General features: G+C 49.2%; 9 protein-coding genes across 9 annotated transcripts; 6 read left to right on the top strand and 3 right to left on the bottom strand.

The window, feature by feature from the left end:
* Positions 1-309: 309 nt before the first annotated feature.
* BO87DRAFT_411182 (putative transsulfuration enzyme family protein) lies at positions 310-1,743 on the bottom strand. Its single transcript, XM_025626412.1, has 2 exons — positions 1,486-1,743; positions 310-1,414 (listed from the first exon to the last, which is right to left on the bottom strand). Exons 1-2 carry the CDS (start codon positions 1,639-1,641, stop codon positions 386-388), a joined length of 1,185 nt encoding a protein of 394 aa, XP_025474061.1. The 5' UTR covers positions 1,642-1,743; the 3' UTR covers positions 310-385.
* Positions 1,744-2,456: 713 nt separating this feature from the next.
* On the top strand, positions 2,457-3,492 carry BO87DRAFT_411181 (FMN-binding negative transcriptional regulator; the record flags this gene model as incomplete). Its single annotated transcript, XM_025626411.1, has 1 exon — positions 2,457-3,492. The coding sequence occupies one exon, from the start codon at positions 2,457-2,459 to the stop codon at positions 3,252-3,254; it is 798 nt and encodes a 265-aa protein (XP_025474060.1). The 3' UTR covers positions 3,255-3,492.
* On the bottom strand, positions 3,468-4,409 carry BO87DRAFT_463713 (O-methyltransferase; the record flags this gene model as incomplete). Its single annotated transcript, XM_025629253.1, has 2 exons — positions 3,557-4,409; positions 3,468-3,497 (listed from the first exon to the last, which is right to left on the bottom strand). The coding sequence occupies exons 1-2, from the start codon at positions 4,244-4,246 to the stop codon at positions 3,468-3,470; spliced, it is 720 nt and encodes a 239-aa protein (XP_025474059.1). The 5' UTR covers positions 4,247-4,409.
* Positions 4,410-4,799: 390 nt separating this feature from the next.
* BO87DRAFT_402123 (Zn(II)2Cys6 transcription factor) lies at positions 4,800-6,515 on the top strand (the record flags this gene model as incomplete). Its single annotated transcript, XM_025625658.1, has 4 exons — positions 4,800-5,088; positions 5,148-5,243; positions 5,293-5,764; positions 5,822-6,515. The coding sequence occupies 4 exons, from the start codon at positions 4,800-4,802 to the stop codon at positions 6,513-6,515; spliced, it is 1,551 nt and encodes a 516-aa protein (XP_025474058.1).
* Positions 6,516-6,780: 265 nt separating this feature from the next.
* On the top strand, positions 6,781-9,006 carry BO87DRAFT_214218 (2,4-dichlorophenol 6-monooxygenase). The gene is made up of 5 exons (XM_025618643.1): positions 6,781-7,311; positions 7,362-7,595; positions 7,652-7,795; positions 7,847-8,044; positions 8,094-9,006. The coding sequence occupies exons 1-5, from the start codon at positions 7,046-7,048 to the stop codon at positions 8,983-8,985; spliced, it is 1,734 nt and encodes a 577-aa protein (XP_025474057.1). The 5' UTR covers positions 6,781-7,045; the 3' UTR covers positions 8,986-9,006.
* On the bottom strand, positions 8,899-10,852 carry BO87DRAFT_411177 (chitinase). Its single transcript, XM_025626410.1, has 4 exons — positions 10,368-10,852; positions 10,225-10,288; positions 10,135-10,168; positions 8,899-10,075 (listed from the first exon to the last, which is right to left on the bottom strand). The coding sequence occupies exons 1-4, from the start codon at positions 10,761-10,763 to the stop codon at positions 9,028-9,030; spliced, it is 1,542 nt and encodes a 513-aa protein (XP_025474056.1). The 5' UTR covers positions 10,764-10,852; the 3' UTR covers positions 8,899-9,027.
* Positions 10,853-13,311: 2,459 nt separating this feature from the next.
* On the top strand, positions 13,312-16,066 carry BO87DRAFT_402120 (bifunctional terpene synthase/polyprenyl synthetase family protein; the record flags this gene model as incomplete). The annotated part of the gene is made up of 10 exons (XM_025625657.1): positions 13,312-13,345; positions 13,516-13,788; positions 13,852-13,880; positions 13,959-14,212; positions 14,278-14,863; positions 14,936-15,244; positions 15,292-15,406; positions 15,465-15,528; positions 15,589-15,682; positions 15,746-16,066. The coding sequence occupies 10 exons, from the start codon at positions 13,312-13,314 to the stop codon at positions 16,064-16,066; spliced, it is 2,079 nt and encodes a 692-aa protein (XP_025474055.1).
* Positions 16,067-17,142: 1,076 nt separating this feature from the next.
* Positions 17,143-18,882, top strand: BO87DRAFT_214136 (glycosyltransferase family 69 protein). The gene has a single exon (XM_025618642.1). The coding sequence runs from the start codon at positions 17,299-17,301 to the stop codon at positions 18,649-18,651; it is 1,353 nt and encodes a 450-aa protein (XP_025474054.1). The 5' UTR covers positions 17,143-17,298; the 3' UTR covers positions 18,652-18,882.
* A 5-nt stretch (positions 18,883-18,887) lies between these two features.
* Positions 18,888-20,311, top strand: BO87DRAFT_214131 (uncharacterized protein). The gene is made up of 2 exons (XM_025618641.1): positions 18,888-18,977; positions 19,030-20,311. Exon 2 carries the CDS (start codon positions 19,115-19,117, stop codon positions 20,291-20,293), a length of 1,179 nt encoding a protein of 392 aa, XP_025474053.1. The 5' UTR covers positions 18,888-18,977; positions 19,030-19,114; the 3' UTR covers positions 20,294-20,311.
* Positions 20,312-20,563: the final 252 nt, after the last annotated feature.

Raw genomic sequence — 20,563 nt, 5'->3', positions numbered from 1 at the left:
ACTCGATACATCAACTCCTGAAGTCTCATTTGGTCTCAGGTTGGATGCTTTTTGCGACCATACGAAAATATTGAAACTATCGGCGTCATGCCGATTCTGCGGAGAACAGAAGAACCCAACGACGTCATGTTCCCACCAACAGTAGACTAACTAATTACCGAGACCAAGGCAGGAGACCACTAGCTTTGCAGCTGCTTCCAATCACTGGGGAAGTCGATGTTGGTTTATACCCTTGCCTTTATACAGTGGTTATACCAGCGCAAAGGCCTCCTCTTAAGTCTTTTAGGTTTAATATCTCAAATGCACTTTCCGTCATAGTGCTTACATTAACTGACTAGTGTATCCAACAAACATGTTTCTACATACTTTTCGTCCTTTGTGCATATCACTCCTGCAAAACAGCCTTGAACCCCTCCAGCAAATCATTCTTCAAATCTACCCAATTCTCCAATCCGATACTCAGCCGCAGCAACTTCCTGTCCACCCGGGAGTCCGATAACGCACGCCATTCGATCAAAGACTCAACACCGCCCAGACTCGTGGCGTGCTGAAAGAAAGCCAACTTGCTAGGTAGTCGTTGCGCGAATTTTTCATTCTGGAGGACAATTGAAAAGACAGGGCCGAATCCATTAGGCATCTGCTCTTTGATCCAGGGCTCCTCCTGCAGGCTGGTATGGTATATTTTCTTTACGACAGACTGGACTATCTGTTCTTCACTTCCAGCAGCAGTAGAAGGGGCAGTCAAAGCCTTATTGAGCCAGCCAACTAGACTCCCGCAGCCCTGACTCGCTCGTTGGACACGAACCTCGAGGGTGCGTAGACTGCGGAGCCCAAGCCATGCCTCCATATTGCCAATGACATTGCCCAATGCGACTCTATCTTCCAGTAGCTGCTTCTCCCAGTCTCTGCGCTGAGTAGCGAGTACACCACATAGAAGGTCACTATGGCCGCCAAGATACTTAGATCCCGAATGAAGAACGAGATCAGCGCCCCACCGGAAGGGGTCCTGAAGACCAGGAGGGCCAAAGGTGCTATCAACCACCAAATAAGCACCTCTGGAATGGGCCTTCTTAGCGAACTCATCAATACTGAACGAAGTTCCTAGCGGATTGACGGGGGTTTCGAGGAGGATGACATCGCCTTTGTCAAGCTCATCAGCCGGGCAATCGAGTGGTAGCTTCTGCAGCCCGGACAATCTGGAGATAACAGAGATGACCTCATGACTGCCGTGATAGCCTTCACCGACCGAGATGCGACGGGGGTTCAAGAGGACGAGGGCGGCCTGGAGGGCAGCGAGACCGGTCGAGTAGCTCACAACCCGGCCGTTGAGAAGTGATGAAACGACAGCTTCGAATCGAGTTGCGTTGGGGGCGAACTCTCTGGAGTAAATGTAGTTTTTGCCGTCGAACTCTTCCTGATAAGACTGTTAGTTGTGGGGGTCATCATTACATTTGGGAATGCGCATTGGCCGATTGGCAAACATACCACAGGGTCAACGGACGGGATCAAATCATCTGGGTTGTCGGGAAATCTGAAAGTTGTAGACAGATGAATTGGGGGTGCGACGTCTGTCACCCGGTTAAGGTGGTCGTCTGCATGTAGTGCTCGAGTCGAGGGATGGTGAAGGTTAGAGGGAGTCATTGCTCGAGTCGCCTGCTGAATATATTTTTGGAATGTCAAGTCTGACAGTAATTTAAACTGAAGATATATTCAACAAAAATCACTCGAAGACGTGAAATGACTCCCTCATATACACACAGAGTGAGTCGATTGCCTTCAGGTTCTTCTCTATAGTACTTCATCTTTCTCTGGCGGAGACCCCGCCCCACTCCCTTCAAGTTCCTAAACGGGCAAAGATTTGGAGAGGAAAATCTCTTTCATTGGTTCGGGAGAGGTGGCCCCGCCACCATCCCGAACTGGCCTGAGTTGCACTGTCACAGACATTTTCCAGATACATTCTAGAATCTAATGCTTGAGATTTTGGCTTTGAAACGACTTGCACGTGTGGGAACGGACATCGAAGTCTGACGGCAAGGCTTCTTGATCCATCACTTGGTGGCTACTGACCACGTGCCGCAATGCTCAGGCACGTACTGGTATCCACCAGATTGCTCATCGACTCCAGTATTCCGAGGAGATAGTAATGATGTTTTCCGCAGAAGCCAAGAGGGGTCTACACCTATCTAGTAGTACAGCTCTATAGTGGTTTAACCCACCAGTTGTGCTACTTACTTAATAGAAATAGCACTAAATGAATTACTCGGCGATCCTGCCCAATCAGCACACTGTCCGATGCGATGACACAGACAAAAGTATGACTCGTCGGCCGATAGACTCGTGAACTACTTACAGTAGATAACAATATAAAAACGCTTATCCTCTCTACTTCACTTGAAGTCTTTCCAAAATACACCCATACTTAAACTCATCAAACAGGATCGCATTTCACGCCCACAATGTATCTCCGCGCCATCCACGCCGAATCCCACATCCCAGCCCTCCACCAACTCATCCGTCAAAACCCCCTCGGCATCCTCACCACAGCAATCAAATCCCCTCTCTACCCTCTCCTCCAATCAAGCCACATCCCATTCATCCTCGACCTCCCCCAAACAGAAGACTCAGCAGACGGCACAATCCCCAATGGCACCCTCCGCGGCCACATGGCCAAGCAAAACCCCCAAGCCAAGGCCCTAATGGAAGCACTAAAAGCGCAGCAACAACAACAACCAGGCAACAATCCCAACTCTCTCGAACTGGAAGACGAAGTCCTCGTCCTCTTCACCTCCGAACACCACCACTACGTCACACCCAAGTTCTACACGGAGACGAAACCCGCCACAGGGAAGGTCGTCCCGACGTGGAACTATGCCGCTGCGCAAGCTTACGGCAAGATCCGGGTTTACTGTGATTCGAAATCCGAGGAGACGGGAGCGTTCTTACAGAAAGCCGTGGAAGGTTTGACTAAACAAAGTGAGGGGTCTATTATGGGGTATACGGGCACGGAGGGGCGGCCGGGGCCGTGGAAGGTGTCGGATGCGCCGGTGTCGTATGTGGAGATTTTGAAGAAGAATATTATTGGCATTGAGATTAGGATTGAGCGGTTGCAGGGGAAGTTCAAGATGAGTCAGGAGATGGGGAAGGGGGATCGTGAGGGAGTGGTTAGTGGGTTTGAGGCGTTGGAGACGGATGTTGGGAAGGGCGTTGCGCAGATGGTGAGGGAGAGGGGGGAGATGAAGGATGCGCAGAAGTAGGAGTATAGATTGTGTGTACGAATTAGTGGGCAGAGATTAGATAGTATCTGATATGTGGGGCGCCATGCATATAGTGCTGAAGATTAGCACTGTCTTAGTCAAAATTACTATATAACCGCAGCAGTTGTCTAGCACATTTAAGATGGTGGAAGTTATAATGCGATCATATAATAACCTCGTGTTCTAGATGTCATGATTGAAACAGACTGCATCTTATTTCACTCTGCTGATTTCAATCTCGTCCTGATGCATATAATTAATTAGCGCATACATTCACGCAATAACGACAGGGAGACACCTACAACTATATCTTCTGGGAAAAGAAGACATTTCATCCCCCAGCTCTCATACTTCGAGCTCCCACGGACAAACTCCCGGTAAGCCGGCGCACCAGGATGCACCACATTATCCGCGAGTACCAAAGAGCCGGGGCGAAGGAAGCCAAGCCGTTCCGACAGCTCCAGATCAGGTACATAAAGATCCTTGATATGATCAATGAACATGAGATCAACACTAGGTAGCTTCCCTTCCGCACTTAGGCGCTTGAGCGAGTCATCCGCCGGACCGACAACCACTTTGACGATATCGCTGAGGCCCGCCAATTCGATAAAGTTCATGGCGATAGATGCAATGAGGGGATCAGCTTCCAGACTCCACAAGCGGAGGCCTGTCGAGGATCCACCAGCGGCTTGCCGCATGGCGTCTGCGAACATGATTGCGGAGTAGCCGACATAGGTGCCGAGCTCAACAACAACCTTTGGCTTTTCATCTGCGAAGAGCGTCGAAAGCTTCTTGGCTTTGTCTGGGCCAAGGCTGATAAAGAAGGCTTGCTTTGCAGCGAACTCGTCGATGAGAGCGAGCAGGGCGGACGGATTGCCGCGGATTTGGGGCAAGGAGGGGTGAGAGTAGATGTACTTTAGCAGGGAAACTTCCAGAGTATCGTGAGACTCGGACTTGCAGAGAGAGACTGGTTTCTCGTCAACTGGTGCCATTGTGTTGGATTAGTATGTGTCTTGGCGAGATATTTAGCCTACTGTGCTAGTATGGGTGTAGAAGGGAGAGAAGGGTGATGAACCGACACCGGGCTAGAACAACGGAGGGGCTTACGCAGAACTATATAGTCGGTCACATCTTGCTTATCGCGCATAGAGCGACATGAAAAATGTAGAATGCAAGGTAGGAATGAAAAGAGTGTCTGTCATGCCGTAAATTTTGGTTGACCGGTCAGTTCAGGGGCGCGGATCGTGCTTTGATTGGGTGGCGGAAATAGTTTGGCGGCCAGACCTTGAATCTCCCCCACAGAGTTACTCCCGGCCTCGCTGCATCTTCCTCCATCTTTCATCCCCGCTCTGTCCTATCAGACACCATCAACGAACTTTATTGTCTACAGACTCTACATGTCTCAGACTTTATGTTCATTGCAGATCACGGCCTTTCTGTGCGTTGGGCATCAAAATTGCTGGATTGGCTTTCGATGAGGAGTCTCGCCACGCAGTAAAGACAGCGTCGCTACGCAGCTTACTATAGACTGTACGTCCAACGAGAATGGATGAGCCGTGCTACACATGTCGACGCCGGCGCATTCGCTGCGACCAGACTCAATCTCCTTGCGTGAAGTGCGCGACAAGTGGCTATCAATGCTTTGCTTCTAGACCTCTGAGATGGGTTGAAGGCCTAGCGATACGGGGGAAGCTGCGGGGCGTATCACTGGCAACTAAATCAGCTAGTCCAGCTAAAAAAGCAAAATCCCGAATAGAGTCAGACTCGAGTGATGACAGTCTTGCATCGGCGAGTGAGTCTGCTCTTTCCGTTGTGCGGTCTCCCGAAAGTCAAGGTAAGTATAGCTGCTGCATACAATATTGAGTATTCAATAAATCGCTCATATCGTATTAGTCACCCCATTGGAACCTGTAATTACTATACCACCGACTATAGGCGATTTTGCCATATCTAACCTGGACGCAGTTTCCAGGTACTACTTAGATTATTGTGAGTCAGCTCGTTGCGCTGTGCACGGTCCTGTCTAACGCTGCATCAGATAATGAAAGCATATGTGGGCTCTTCATCGTTTACGACAGCGATAGGAATCCTCTTAGGGCCCTGATGTCACTTGCGCTGCTTGATAACACTCTCCTCAAGCCCGTACTGGCTCTTGCAGCGCGACACAGGGTAAATCGACATTGCTCGTTCCGTGATCTCACCGTCAATGCATCATCCGATCAAATGATTGCAAACTCTGACGCGCTTCGCTTCAAATATCAAGCCATACAAGGGATTGCACAGGCCCTGGGTGATGCGAAATCACGGAACAGGGATGAGACAGTGGCAAGCATATTCCTCCTAGTATTTCTCGATCTTCTGGAGTCTGGAAGTGATCGATGGAATGTCCACCTAGAAGGTGCCAAAAGATTGTTGGAACCCAGTACACCTGATTCGCAGGTTGTTTCCAGACACGATTCCGGACAAACGATAGAGGATCTGCGTAATTTTCTTGCTAGTCAGATTTACTCGTAAGCAAGGAGCACTCTGGGTGTTGAATTCTGTGACTGACGATCATCTTACTTTAGCATCGAAACCTTGGGTGGAACCTTTGTACGCCCAAAGTTATTGTCACAGTATGATTTGCTTGGGGGCCCACAATTTCAAGAGACCGTCGAGCAGTCATTCCTTGGATGTCCAGAATACCTACTGGACGCTATACGGTATCTCTCTGCGCGAAGAGACACAATTGCCAGCTCCGAATGCCATGATGACTCCACCTGGAGCTACTTCATTGAGGATACTATATCGATGGTAAACTTCATCCAGCAATTCGACTGTACCGTATGGGCTTCGTCGCTACCATATCTGGGCACCACCCCTCCAAGAGATACAAGCTCTCTTTGCACATTGGCGCAATCATACAAGATAGGAGCTCTAATATATGGAAAACGCGTCCTTGGCGCTCTCACTAAGGAGTGTTTACCACTGGAGGACCTGCTCCAGGAGTTGCTTGCCACGATTGAAAGCCTGCAGAACGATGAGTCCTTGTACAAATGCATCCTCTGGCCCATAATAATTGCTGGTCTTGAATGCCGACGACAGGAGCAAAGAGACTCTGTGCGGACTTATATGGAAAGTTTCTGGGAGCAGACCAAGTGCGTGAATGTGATTAATGCTTCCAAGATTATAGAAGACCGCTGGCAGCGATGCGACGGTGCAGAACCTTCACACTGGATATTCTCAATTGGTCACTTGGGCCGTGACTGGCTTTTGATTTGAGCGTTGGCTCGGACAGGCGCACAAAGACGGAGCTGACAGCACTGCAGTCATCAAGCTCTAAGACGGTGTTTTACTTGAGCGTATAAACCAATCTGTTGACCTATAATATGGCATTAGAATGTCCAATGATGGCTTTCGATTGTGGTGTTCAAGCAGACCTCACTCGTCCCATTGCTTTCTCAGGCCTTGGCTGAATGAAAAGTCCCTTCAAAAGACTGAGCAAAGCTTAGCCGTTTGTTCAGAACTGCATCGGAAAGCTTTTGCGCCACTGATCAGTTACCGGGCCAACATCTAACATACAAAGAGGGGATCAGATTTAAGTCGCTGATGACCCGCGGTACAGACCCCTGGCGCCCTTAGTCATGCTCCTGTTATCAACCCCTCCCCGGACTCTTATCCTATCTTACCCCTCACGAAGCGTCGATCGTCTAAAATGCCACCACCAGTTGACTCCGTACCAAGCAACATGATACCAACCATCTCAGAGCCCTGTCAGACTCCTTACACCAATTGCACTATCTAGCAACAAAATGCCCTCCCCTGAGACCTACGATGTAACCATCATCGGCGGCGGCCCCGTTGGCCTCCTCCTCGCCTACCAACTCACCCGCTTTGACCTTTCAGTCTGCCTTGTGGAAAAGCAAGACAAAAATACTCCGGAGGGCCGCTACGGCCGTGCCATTACACTGTTTCCGCGGACGTTGGAGCTCCTCGATCAATTGGACTTGGTCGATTCTATGCTTCAACAGGGGTTTGCTTGCAGAAGTAGTGTGACGTACAAAGATGGAGTGAGACAGCAAGTATATCTCTAACTTCGCTCAATACTACGATTAACCAACTGGGTAGGTTTCCAGGAAAAGTATGGACCTTCATGGAGAATATCCAGGACACCGTGTTTGATTTCGCCCTTGTACTGAGACAAATGTATACGGAGGATATATTGAGGGCGAGGTTGGATAGGAGAAAGGTGACTTATCATGGTCCTATGGAGTGTGTCGGCTTTGAAATCGGTCTGGACGATAGTGAGTATCCAGTGACGGTGCATTGCTCAGGATCTGGTGGTATGATAACAGCCAAAAGGTATGCCTTCTGCACGAAAGGCTACTCACAGAAGCATAATACTGACTGAGTACTAGTAAATACCTTGTTGGGGCAGATGGTGGCCATAGTCTTGTTCGCAGATATGCCAATATTCCTTTCGATGGTGATTCATCAGAAGATCAGTGGATTCGCATTGATGGTTTAGTTGAGACAAACATGCCCATCAATCGGGCTTATGGGTAAGCTAGATCTTAAATGAGTGATCTTGACACGATCTGATCTGCAAACAGGGCCATCGAAACAACAACACATGGAAATGTTCTCTGGGCCCCTCTTGACCACGGCGCTACCCGCATTGGCTACGCATACACACCCGAGATAGCAGCTAAATATCCAGAAGGGGTAACTGAAGAAGTTGCTGTGAACGAAGCAATTGCGTGCTTGTGGCCCTTCAGTTTAAAGTTCAAAGAGGTACACTGGTGGACATTGTAAGCAACCCACGCAGGCCACTAGACATCTGACTAATGAATCGTCAAGATACAAAATTGGCCAGCGCATGGCTCGAACTTTTGCAACACACAACAATCGTGTCTTCATTTGCGGTGATGCAGCCCATACCCACAGCAGCGGTGCCGCTCAAGGCCTGAACACTGGTATTCACGACGCCGTGAATCTTGCCTGGAAGCTGGCTTTGGAGGTGCGCGGGCTATCTCATCCGGAGGTCTTGGACACCTACACAACGGAGCGCCAGTCTGCAGTGCAGAGGTTACTCAACTACGACAAAGATATCTCTTTATTGATGACGCATAAATGGCCGGCTTGGTACGATGGGGACCCGAGCGCGGACCCGAACGTTCTCCTCGGAGAAATATTCAACAATGCTGCACCATTTAATACGGGGCTCGGTATATCGTACGAGGCCAACGTGATCAACCAACCCTGGGACTCAGCTACCGAGGCGGCTGTGGGGGTTCAACCAGGGACCCGGGCTCCGGATACAGAGTTGACCACGCCAGGGACATTCCAGTCTGTGCGGATGCACCAAGTTCTGCGGAACCGGTGCCAGTTTCATGCGATAGTTTTTACAGGCGGTGATATCAAGACATCGAAATTGGATTTAGATCCTCTTCGGGAGTACTTGGATAGCAACCCGGAGCTTGCAATGCATCCGGCCATTGCCTGGTTAACAGTGTGCGGCTCAGCCGGCTGCTCACCGTACGAGGTACTCGGGATGACAGGATTTGGCGATACCTACTTCGACGCGAGAGGGATAGCACACTACGCCTATAAACTGGATCCACGCAAAGGAATGCTAGTGGTGATCCGACCAGACGGGCTGATAGCATTCACATGTGCATTAGACGGAGAGACGATCTGGCAGCACTTTTCTAGGATACTGAAGAGCAAACCACAGAAGACTCGTTTGTGATATCAATATACCAGACTGTTCACACAGTACAAATAGACTGAATCAAACACACCCTCTCCTCAGATTTTCAAACCGACTCAGCGGATAATACAACGTATTCTCCGTTCCATCCAACCCACCCAACCTGCCCAACCTCTCCGCAGTCCCCCTAACCAAGCTCCTCTCATGCGAGACATGATGATCCCCACTCAACTCCCACCACATAGCCCCTCCCAAATGCCTGTTAGCAACATAATCCGTCTTCATAGCCGCCACCTCCGGCGTATCATAACTAACCATCTTCCTATTGACCGGATCATGACACCAACTAGCCATCAACCTCGGATCCACCACTTCCCTACTCCCCTTCAACGGCAAATCCTTGTAATCCCACACCCCATTCTCCCAACTCCCCTCCCCAACCCCCTGGAACCCACCCCCAGGCCCATCCGTCCCCTCAAACGCCCTCCCATACAGCGGCAACCCAAAGATAATCTTCCTCGGATCCCTCACCCCACCGTTCAAATACATCGTCACCGCCCCATCCGCACAAAACGGGGTAATCTCCCCCCTCCCCGAATGGAACACATTCGCCATATGCCCGGAATTCTTATCCCAGCTCCCACTGAAATCATAACACATCAGATTCCAGAAATCCAAGTACCGGTCCATATCGCCGATCCGCAGTTTCCGGATATTATCCGGCCCGCACGGCGCCGCGATCGTCAATAACAGTCTCTTCCCGCCGAGATGGGTAGCGGAGTACTCGTCCAGCACGCGCCTCACATCCTTTAGTAGGATAACAAAGTCTTTCGCTTGCGATGCATCAGCCGGATACTCCCAGTCGACGTCAATGCCGTCGAAGCCCAGGTCCGCCAGGAGGTGCACGGCGCTCCGGGCGAAGGTTTCGCGCCCGCGCGGGGTGGATGCTGGCGCGGCGAAGTTGGGACTGTAGGTCCAGCCGCCGATGGAGAGGAGGGTTTTGAGGTGGCGGTGTTGTTGTTTTAGGAGGTAGAGCTGCTTGATGCAGCCGTAGGCGTTGGTGCCGGGCTCGGACCAGCTGTCGTTGGGGTAGTGCTTTTCGAGGTCGGAGTAGGTGTCGGTTAGGAAGCTACACGATACAAAGTGTTAATTAAAAGACTGATTTAGAGGTTTGGGGAAGGGACGTACACCTCGCCGGTCGGGCGGATGTTGGCGAAGGAGTCTATTGACGTTAGAATAAGAACAAGGTTGAATAGAGACAGTACAATCGGTACGTACAGAGAATATGAGTGATATACTCCGCAGGGATATCCTGAGGCTGGTAGTTGCGGCCATAGACGCCCTGCCACAATCCATTAGTTTCATATTACACTGATTGATACCCAGAGAAATATAGTAAGGGAAGGTGTTGTTCAATTTACCCAATTAGTAAAATACCCGACAGTCTTATACCCCGGTCTCCCGGCATTAATCCACGGAGGCGGCGGACGGGCCATCGGAGGACGCGGGGGAACCGCGGGCGGTGCTACTCCAGCAGCAGCGCTTGGAACAACCGGCGGCCCCGGAGGACAGACAGCAAGGTGAATGGGAGGATCGGAAGGTGAGATATAGCCAGGTGCAGCCTCCGGCATACCACGACTCTCCGACGGAGGAGGCTGAGGTTGATCAGACCCCGGGATATTCAGCTGCTGCCCCGGATAGATAAGATCTGGGTTGGTGATCTGCGGGTTGGCTGCTCTGAGGGCGTCGAGAGTGACGCCGTGGTCTTGGGAGATTTTCCATAATGAGTCGCCGCTGGCGATGGTGTAGGTGGACATTATGGGATATGAAGTATTGAATATCGAATATGAGAGGGAAAGAAGGAAGAAGGATATTGAAAGGAATGATATTGAGTAATGGTTATTTGTTGAGTGGTAAGCAAGCAAGCATATAAGGCTGTTGTGGTTGTCGAATATATGCGGCACCGCCCGGTTGTGGCGCGGGGGTTCAGGGGTCCTTTTCATACGCTTTACTGTGTTGGGTTTAGTGGGCACACAGCCTTGGGGTATTTTTAGATTTGGAAGGCGGGAGGGTTGGTGTGATGTCATGTGTTTTGGTGGTAGGCAGACATTTTATTCATGTGAGTGGCTAGTACTGTTGGGGAATAGTTTGTTGTATTTTATTTGAGGTGGAGATGGCATTGGAGAGAAAGAAAAGTGCTGAATAACCGGGGGCAGCATGTTTTCTGCATTGCTAGAAATACTACTAATTGTTGAAAACATTCACTGTAGCCAGGCATCACTTGATCCTCCACTATCTCTTACAAGTCCAGTCAACCATCAAAGTGGGCATCTAGATGAAACACAAATACGTACATTCAGTCCTTCGTCTGGAGACAAGTCAAAGAGCCCAGGCCACTATAACGAAGACAGATGCTTATATGAATGACGAGAAAGAAATGCTTCAGAGTAGATTCAATGTGTCCGCTACTCCGTACAATTGAATCTAGCCGTGGGTTCTTCCCTGGGTTGCGCGGTTCTGCACTCATCGCACAGCTTGCTCTGATATCAATACCTGACGCTCCTAGGGAAGAGTATGATGACAAAACCCCTTGTATAGGTGTATGCTAAAGGAGATCCAGCAACGGGACCCAGATGAGAAACGCAGATCAGTAGAAGGAAAGGGCAAAGATGCCCATTTTTCTCGGAGCATCGCCCACCGATAGATGTCATTTCATGCTTCATGGTCACAAGCACTGACCAGCCAAGCTCGCTCATATTACGGATAGATGGTTAGAAAAGGGAATGTACTGTTGGCCTTGTTTACTATATACGTGAGTCAATATTGTAGCACCGAACAAGCCGGGAAGGCGTGAGGTTCCGTGACGAAGCCTTGTGAGTGATCCCGATGTCAACAGCCTCCCTAGGTGCAGGTCTCGGTGGCAAGCGCAATTACTCAAATGAAAACTTGGTAGTGAATTATATCGAGGCCTGAAGTCTGCAGGCTTATGATTCGTTAAAATCGCATTCCAGAATATGATATATTGAGACCCCTAGATTCTTGGAAGAGGTGCGCAGACACAACTAGGTTTCCGTCTCGCTCTCAGCCCATCTGATGGTGTTGCAGTAATTTTGCCGATGCCAGCTCGCCTCACGGTCTGTTTCAAGAATTGGCGGCTACATGTTGTTCCATCATGATGCAGCGTGATCCAATGATCAGAGCTTTAGTACTTACAACTGCTGGCGGGATACACCGGTCCAGTTATCGGGAGATGATAATACGCATACAACTAGTACATCAATGTTAGAGATTATGAGACGAATAAATGAGACATCACAAACATCCGATTTGATATGCAAATGGATTCGACAACTATTTCAACTCTAAACGTGGTTCTCTACTAGAGAGACTCACGAAGAGAAAGCAACTACCCTATATAAGCTCTATGAATATGGGAAGATCTTGCATCGCAACATATCCAGGAAATACTTTCCAAGAGAGCTGACATATAAAATCGAATCGTGTTCTTGATTGGCTCAGGTGCTACGGTCATACCCTCTGGGCATTCATGGTTTTGATAGAGACATACCTCATTGTCTCCCAATATGTTTCACCGCTCATACCAGGTGTCTCTTTCTGGCAAGTCAGAGTGTTACTTTCAGCAGAATATTTCATATCCCTTTCTTCCTTTTTTTTTTTTTTTTTTTTTTTTTTTTTTTTTTTTTTTTTTTTTTTTTTTTTTTTTTTTTTTTTTTTTTTTTTTTTTTTTTTTTTTCCTCGCTGGCTGGCTGTTCGATAAGCAGGTGCATGTATCAGTAAAATAAACAGTAGAAGAAAGCCTGAGCGATGAAGGCAAAGTCAATCTTGAGTTCAGCTTGCTCCATTGACCATAGTCACTGGACTGGTTATGTTCGTTCACAGGCATACAAGAAATATGTCTCAAAACAAATTACAGTGGAACCATTCTCATACAGAGTGGAGCTCTGACGTTTGTCCGTAATCTTCACCAGAGTATATTTCTTCTTCAGAGTTGTCATGATTACCCTTTTTGTTTGAGTTACGTCTGAGTGTACTATTGATGTGTTCTTTTTCTTTTCTGTTTTCTTTTCAAACCGCCCGAGATATCCAGATTGGGGACTACCGCGACCCCAATGCGGCATGGACTAGTCACTTGGTTTCCTGGGATCGCCACTCAGGGGCCGAATTAGGGATGATAGCTTTTAGTAAAAAACCTCCTGGGAGAGTGCTACTATCAATTTCCACGCTGTTTACTGTTCTGGATGTGTGTCGGCTGACAATAACCGATGCTCGTTTCCACATTTGATAAGCTTTCGCTTGTGGGTCCTTCAGTGCCTTGAAATCCAGGGAGAAGAATGACCAACAAATATGCACTGTGATGGAGTACGGAGTATCTTGCACGGTATATTTCGAGAGGAACTATAAGGTATGGTTCTCGAACTACCAGTTCAAGAGCTATATAACCAGCCCACTCTCCTGGATTCGAGGACTCCATTGCTCATCTTCCTAAACAAGCCGCTTCAGAATAGTCCAATCTCAGAGAGCCCGTTTCACCCCCAACAAGGTCACCAGTTGATACCCAGTTCATCCACTCCGAGCTTGCTGACAGCGAGGAAGTTGCTCGTGTATGCGCAACTACCCTGCCTGTTCGTAAAAGCAAGCACAGCCATCTGGTAGAGAAAGCGGTCTTTGAGTTCCAGCGGCAGTGGCAGGAGGAAGTTGGGTTTGCATACTGTGGTGCAACTTCACCGCAGGGCCCTGTCACTGTCTTCTTCCCCCCGGAAACTAAACAAGATCGGGTTGAAATCTTCGCCCAGCTCATTGAGTATTTCTTCGCGTATGATGGTTAGACATCTTCCTGGTACTCACTCATGAGCACAGATACTAACCAAGGGTTTAATATGACAGACATTCTCACTGCTCCAGGAAGTGCCAAGGTATGGTTGGACGTTGAACAAGATAGCGCCGAACCACTTAGTTTGATATAAGAGAAGCTTTGGCTAATTCTTAACCAGACTGGTGAAGAGCAATCAGCAGACTCTATTGGATGGGAAGTGCGCAAAGGAACGACGAGTAGCGTTCGCATCAGCGCAATGAAACAAATCCAATCCGAAGTGTTCTTGCGTCTTCTAGAAATCGACAGAAAACGCGGAAACCTCATTCTTCGAGCCATCAACGATTTATCTCGAGTCCACGGAACGATTGGCTCGCGTGACCTCAGAACATGGGACGACTTGGTGCAGTATCGGGCCGACGATTATGGGGCAGAGTATGTTTGCTAGACACCTAGTATATGCCTTAGTATGGGAAGATGCATTACTGAGACTGAACCAGGCTCAATATCATGTCGATTATCTACTGCTGCGAACTGGACCTGACGCAGAGTGACATACACGCGTTGAAAGAAGTTTGGTCGCCTGCGACTGCTGCGGCGGCGCTGGTTAATGACCTGTATAGCTTCAATAGGGAGGTGATTCTGGAGCCCGACACAGATACGGATACGACTATCGCAACACCAAACTCTGTCTGGTACTTGATGAAAACATCGAACTTGACTGTGTCGCAGGCAAAGGAAATCCTGCTGAAAGACAAGATATTGCCCTTGGAAAGAGAGTTCATTGCCAAAAAGGCCGAGTATCTGGCCACAATGAATCCGATGACACCCAAGTCAGGCGATATTATTTATTTCCTGGAGATGGTTGGTTTAGGTTTGTCTGGAAACTGGTATTGGCATGCTATTGCTGATCGCTTCCATCGATGGGCTGAATTGCTACAACTGCCGCCTGCTAAGTTATTCGATTACGATGAATACACAGCGACATGCGCTACTTTTCTGAACAGCCAATTGGGAGGCAAGTCTAGTCAGATCCTGGAATCCACTGAGGATCTGCAGACAATGGCGGACGGCCCATACTACAAGGTTGGCTACCAATTCGATGCCTATTAGGTTGTTGTCGTGAACAATCAGGGAAGCTGACACTTCCCCGAACAGATTCTCCATCAGCCGATTGATTATCTTCGGTGCGTACCATCAAAGAATATAAGAGGCACCATCATCCAAGCGTTAAATCTATGGTTTAACGCACCTAAATCGGCAGCAGCGCAGGTAGAAGACTTGATCGGACATTTGCACGAGTCGTCGCTTCTACTTGATGACATCCAGGATAGCTCAGAGCTCAGACGCGGTCGGCCAGCTGTCTATCGCGTCTTTGGGGTACCACAAACCATCAATGCTGCAACCCATGCACTTACTCTAGCGTTTGAGAAGGTTGTCGGACTGATGAATCCAGACAGCTCACACGTATTCTTTGGTTAGACTCCACGCAGAATGATGATAATTATATATAGCTGATTGAGGTAGATGAGCTGCGCAACCTTCATGTTGGACAAGCGATGGACCTCTACTGGACACGCACTGGATATCGTCCTTCGATTGCAGAATACCTGGAAATGAACCGGCTGAGTGAGTTTCTTCACATTTATAGACACATCCTGAGTCGAGACTGATAGAGAATACCCAGAAACCGGCGCACTGTTTTGTCTTGCGAGCAACCTTCTCTATATTCAAGGGTCGTTTCCAGCTGGGTAGGTGGAGGAATAAGCCCCCCCCGCCTGCAGACATGATGGTACTGACAAAGAAGGCAGAGCCATCAAGCAGACTGATTTGAACAATCTTATGATCACTCTAGGTCAATATTTCCAAGCTCGAGATGACTATATCAATCTGGCATCAACCAAGGTAAATATTCAACACGCAAATCGAAGAATGCATCCGTCTAACAACATATGGTTGGAACTATAGTATCAAGAGCAAAAAGGCTTTGCCCAGGACCTCGACGAAGGCAAACTGTCTCTCCCTATGATCCACCTCCTGACACAGTCGCCGAATGCGGCACTGATCGAGAATATTCGGCAAGAACGAGCGAGGAACAACAAGCTGCCAGCTGATCTGAAGCAACTGATCTTGGATGAAATGCGTGATCAGAAGATTCTGCAGGTCACCGAAGAGACACTGAATGGTTTAGAGGCCAAGGTGTACCGACACCTGGAAAGACTGGAAGTTTCCACTGGGATCAAGAACTTTACGTTCCGGTTCTTGCTGGATAGACTGAGGGAGATGTGATTCTTGCAAATTTCTGAATATCTTCTGATATTTCTTTTTGCCTTCAGAGAAAGAGTATAATAAATGAACATGAAGAACGAAGTGTGGAATTCAGACATCTCCACCCGTCAAACAAACACTATCTCAGCCACAAAATTTTGAAAAAAGTCAAATTCCGATGAAACTCCGGAATCGACACCAGATCGATCACAGAGTGGATCATTCTTTCAACAAGGGGAAAAACCCATAATTAGAACTGATTAGAACTAAATAGATCTCGTCAACTACCGGAATGGAAAATAAGAGAGCTGAATTCGACCTAATGAGGACTGATCATTTTTGCCCATTCTGGATGAATAAATGGTTCGCTATGCTTAGTGCAGGGACGATCGGCAGTCATCAGAGAGAGGTGAGATTGAAGGAAAAAGGCAAAATGAATTGTGGGTTCGGTTCGGTTCGGTTCGAATCGAATCTTCTCCGCGTGAATCATGCCATCATATGAGTTTATCACCATCAATAGACCTACAATTCTCACCATAGCAGCATAATTAAGACTCTCGATGGTATTGATTCCATGTTTGACTGCTAATGGTGGCAGGCAGGCAAAAATATTCGGAGAGTGAATGGGGCCTCGGAAGCATCGGGTCGAGCTAAAAGCGAGGCTAACAGAGTTAGTGGCTTATCAGCAGCTCGTGGTCAAGTTGCCGACATTTGGATTCTCTCCTTGGCTTTGGGCTGTACCATTGTTAGTGCGTTGGCATGATTGAGTTGGTTGGTGCCAATTTATCGATTGATTCTACAGGGTTGGAAAGGGGGGCATTATTGCACAACCGGAGAAAACTTCACGCTATCGCCACTTTTCATACCCTAACCAATCCGGGTGTTCCGAGGGAATCCAGTTCAGGCACCCACGATTCCTCGGTCGTGCAGCTACTAATTTAGCATGATAGAGAGAGAAATTAATAGAGAGAAGGCGCCATCACCCAAAGCTTAACAAACGGATCAAATCATTCCCACCGAACTGTGTACTAGTCAGCATTGGGTGCCCCACTGCTGATATGGAGGAAGTCAGGAAGAACCTTCACATCGCCGAAGCTTTTTTTTACGAGTATTTATCTCCGCTTGCCCCTCTTGACCTCTCTTCAGCTGCTTATCCCCCTCCCCCTTTTATCGCCTACAATATGCGTCGCATCGCCACTGTCGCTCGTTGATTTCGCATCTCCGCCCTGGATGGTTCCTGCATCACATCCAACATGAATTTAAATGTCCGACAGGTGCAGACGCAGCTCTTCCGGCTGACCGTCTCCACCGCTTCCCTCTGTTTCCTGCTCTTCCTCTACATCTCCTTTGAGTGGTCGCCATCTGCCTCCGCTGGATTCAGCGCATCGAATTACGAAGATGATCTCGATTCCGCCGTTCCCGCCATCTCCGCCTGCAATGGCTTCAACCCCGCGACGGTAGCAGATGTTCTGGATGAGACCCTCACCGCCAAACTGCCCATCAATGGCAGCGCTGTCGATGACTTTGTCTGCAGCATCATGACTCACGACATGAGTCTGTCTGCGAAGCTGGACTGTCCTGCGACCATCAGCCCGCGCTATGCCGATCTCCCGGTTCGCGCATCCAAGAGCTTCCTTTCTAAACCTAAGATCAAGTATTTCTTCGCTCTGGATCTCTATCAATCCGCTCACATTATGCTTCCCTTGATGGGCACTATCGTCGAGACGATGCGCTTCCTCGGTCCCGAGTATTGCGCTCTCTCCATCGTCGAGGGTCGTTCCACCGACGGGACCTATGATATTCTTAATCGGTTAAAGAGCGAGATGGCCGCCATGGGCGTGAGATACTATCTCTCTACCAGCGATCTCAACCCCAAAGCTATATGGGAAGACCGTATCAAGCACCTCTCGACCCTGCGCAACCAGGCTCTCGAGCCGTTAGTCTCTGCCGGAGCAGGCAAATTCAAGCCATACGCAGCGGACGCAACGATCCTGTTCATCAACGACGTCGTCCTCTGCGTAGAAGATCTGCTCGAGTTGTTGTATCAGCACCAGAAGCAGGACGCGCGCATGACTTGTGCCTTTGACTGGAATGCCGCCGGTGGGCCATTCTACGACTCGTGGGTATCGCGCAGCATGTCCGGCAACCTCTTCTTCGAAATTACTCATGATGCGCGGTACTGGCTCACCAAGGACATGTTCTTCGATGACCAGCCAAATCAGCAGCGATATGCAAGGAAGCTGCCGGTGCAGGTCTATTCATGCTGGGGTGGGATGGTCATCCTGGATGCGGCGCCCTTTGTTCAAAGAAAGCTTGAGTTCCGCAATCACAAAGACGGCGAGTGCCATATGGGCGAGCCCACGTTGCTGGCCAAAGACATGTGGGGCCAAGGACTGGGAAAGATCCTGGCAGTGCCTTCAGTGAATGTGGCGTATGAGTACAAAGCAACTCGTGAGGCCAAGAATGGCCAAGGATACGTGCACAATGTCCTTGAAAGTGCAGACTACAAAGCGGGTAAGGAAATGGTTGTGTGGGAGAAGGAGCCACCCGTGCGGATCAAGTGCATGCCTTTGTTCAATCAACAATCATGGGTGAAGTCTACATGATTATACATTTTGTATTTATATCACATCTCTTTGAAGCCTGGATATAGATATTACTGATACCCCTATCTGAAGTTCCCATTTCCTCGCAATCATCTGATGCATCATGGCTCCGCTGCCACTCAAGCTTGCCCAATTTCCAGTTCAGCCGGTCACAACCGTTCACTACTTGGAACGGTCGTCTTGTCGCACCGTGACAGTTAAAACGGTGGCTGTAAAAAAAGAAGTGCGTGTGTTAACTTCTTCCCACGGACGTGTTCTTCCTTCCATGGAAACTCTTGACTGTTCCAATATCTTCAACTACCTCTGGATACTGCCTGCTTTCCACCGCAAGTATCCCGCTTAGAGCAATACTCTCAATACTGCTGATTATCATAAAAGGCACCTGCATACTGCATGCAAGGATCATATCCTATCCAGCTATTGGTCAGCCCACCTAACAGGAAAACCAGCATCAACAACAGAAATGGCGAACAACCAAGCTGTCCAAGGAGAAGTCAGCGAAGCAGACATTCTTCGTGCAACAACTTACCACCGGCGAGACTTCGAGCTGGCGGTAATTAGTATCAGACCGTCCGAAAAAGAGAAAGTTCTACCTGGCATCAGGGATGCATTCAACCGCCCATTTAATCCAGCGAAGCCCGGCCTTCTGGACCAGCTGCCGGTCGAAATCTTCCACAAATGTCTCCTGGGCCTAGACCTCAAGACTCTCTTTGGGCTTCGCCATGTCAACGCCCGTACCCGCGACATCGTCAGCACCTTCAAACCTTACCAGAAAGCCATAATGTACGCCCAAGATCTCGTATGTGCACTCCTCCGCACCGGCCTGGCAAAATGGTACACCTTGGACGACATCTTCGACGTCCTCCACATACGCGAGTGCACGATCTGCGGCACCGACTTCGGCGGATTCGTCTTACTTCTCCCCCCCAACCTAACCAGATGTTGCTTTTCATGTGTCCGCACGAAATCCGAAGTTGGCCAACACGTCATTGACCCGATCACTCGCCGCTTCCACTTCGAGCGCGATTACGAGCTAATCACCCTCGCCGAGGCGCACAATCTCTATGGCGTGAGCCCAGCAGTTCTGCGCCGCGAAAACGTGCCCATCTTGAAATCACTCCCCGGGGTATATGGCATGAAAGAAACGGAGCGCAAAATGCGCCACTCGCTTGTGCACGATAAAGCGGTCCGCGAGCTCAGCACTAACCACAAACGCGGCTTTCCCTGGTCGGACACTTCTCGCCGCAGCGGGGAGATGTTCCTGCGGTGGTGCATGGCGACCATCGCATTACCTTGGGTGGATCCGGAGACTGGGGAGATTGATCGTGGGGTCTCGTGCAGGGGCTGTCAATGGCGGTTCGAGCAGATCTCGTCTGACGAGAGAAGTTTCGGATCGTTGTCTGCGTCCAGAGATACGGTGCACTCGAAGTCTTGGTTTCTGGTGCATTTTGGGGGTTGTCCGCATGCAAAGAAGCTCTGGGAGGAGAGTAATAAGGGGACAGTCGTGGTGGGGGATTCGGAGTTTGTGCGTCGGGGTGGCTTTATCAAAGACCGGAAAGATGATATTGCCTTGAAGGTAATTGCTAGGAAGAGCCCGAAGTCTACGGTTGGAAAGGCAGCTTCGCCGCGGAGTTCTACTTGATGGTGGATTTCAACGACATCGCGACGCCGTCTTGGTCACTGTCGAGGAGTTGGCCGTTCGTGAAGGTTGGATTCGAGTCGAGGGAGCGTGGTTGAATAGGCGCTGGATCTTTTGCTGTGGTTGTGGGCGATATCTCTGGATATTTGTGACGTGGCAAGGGCATTGCGCTCAGGATATCTACTTTCAAGATGGACACTGGAACTGGTTAACAAGTGAGCTATTGCTCTCTTGTACATAATCATAATCTTCTCATTCTAGAATGACATTTCG

The sequence above is a fragment of the Aspergillus neoniger genome (genome assembly GCF_003184625.1).
Source record: "Aspergillus neoniger CBS 115656 unplaced genomic scaffold BO87scaffold_64, whole genome shotgun sequence".
Taxonomy (NCBI): Eukaryota; Fungi; Ascomycota; class Eurotiomycetes; order Eurotiales; family Aspergillaceae; genus Aspergillus; species Aspergillus neoniger.
Note: the sequence above shows the minus strand (reverse complement) of the source record. Positions and strands in the feature narration are given on the sequence as shown.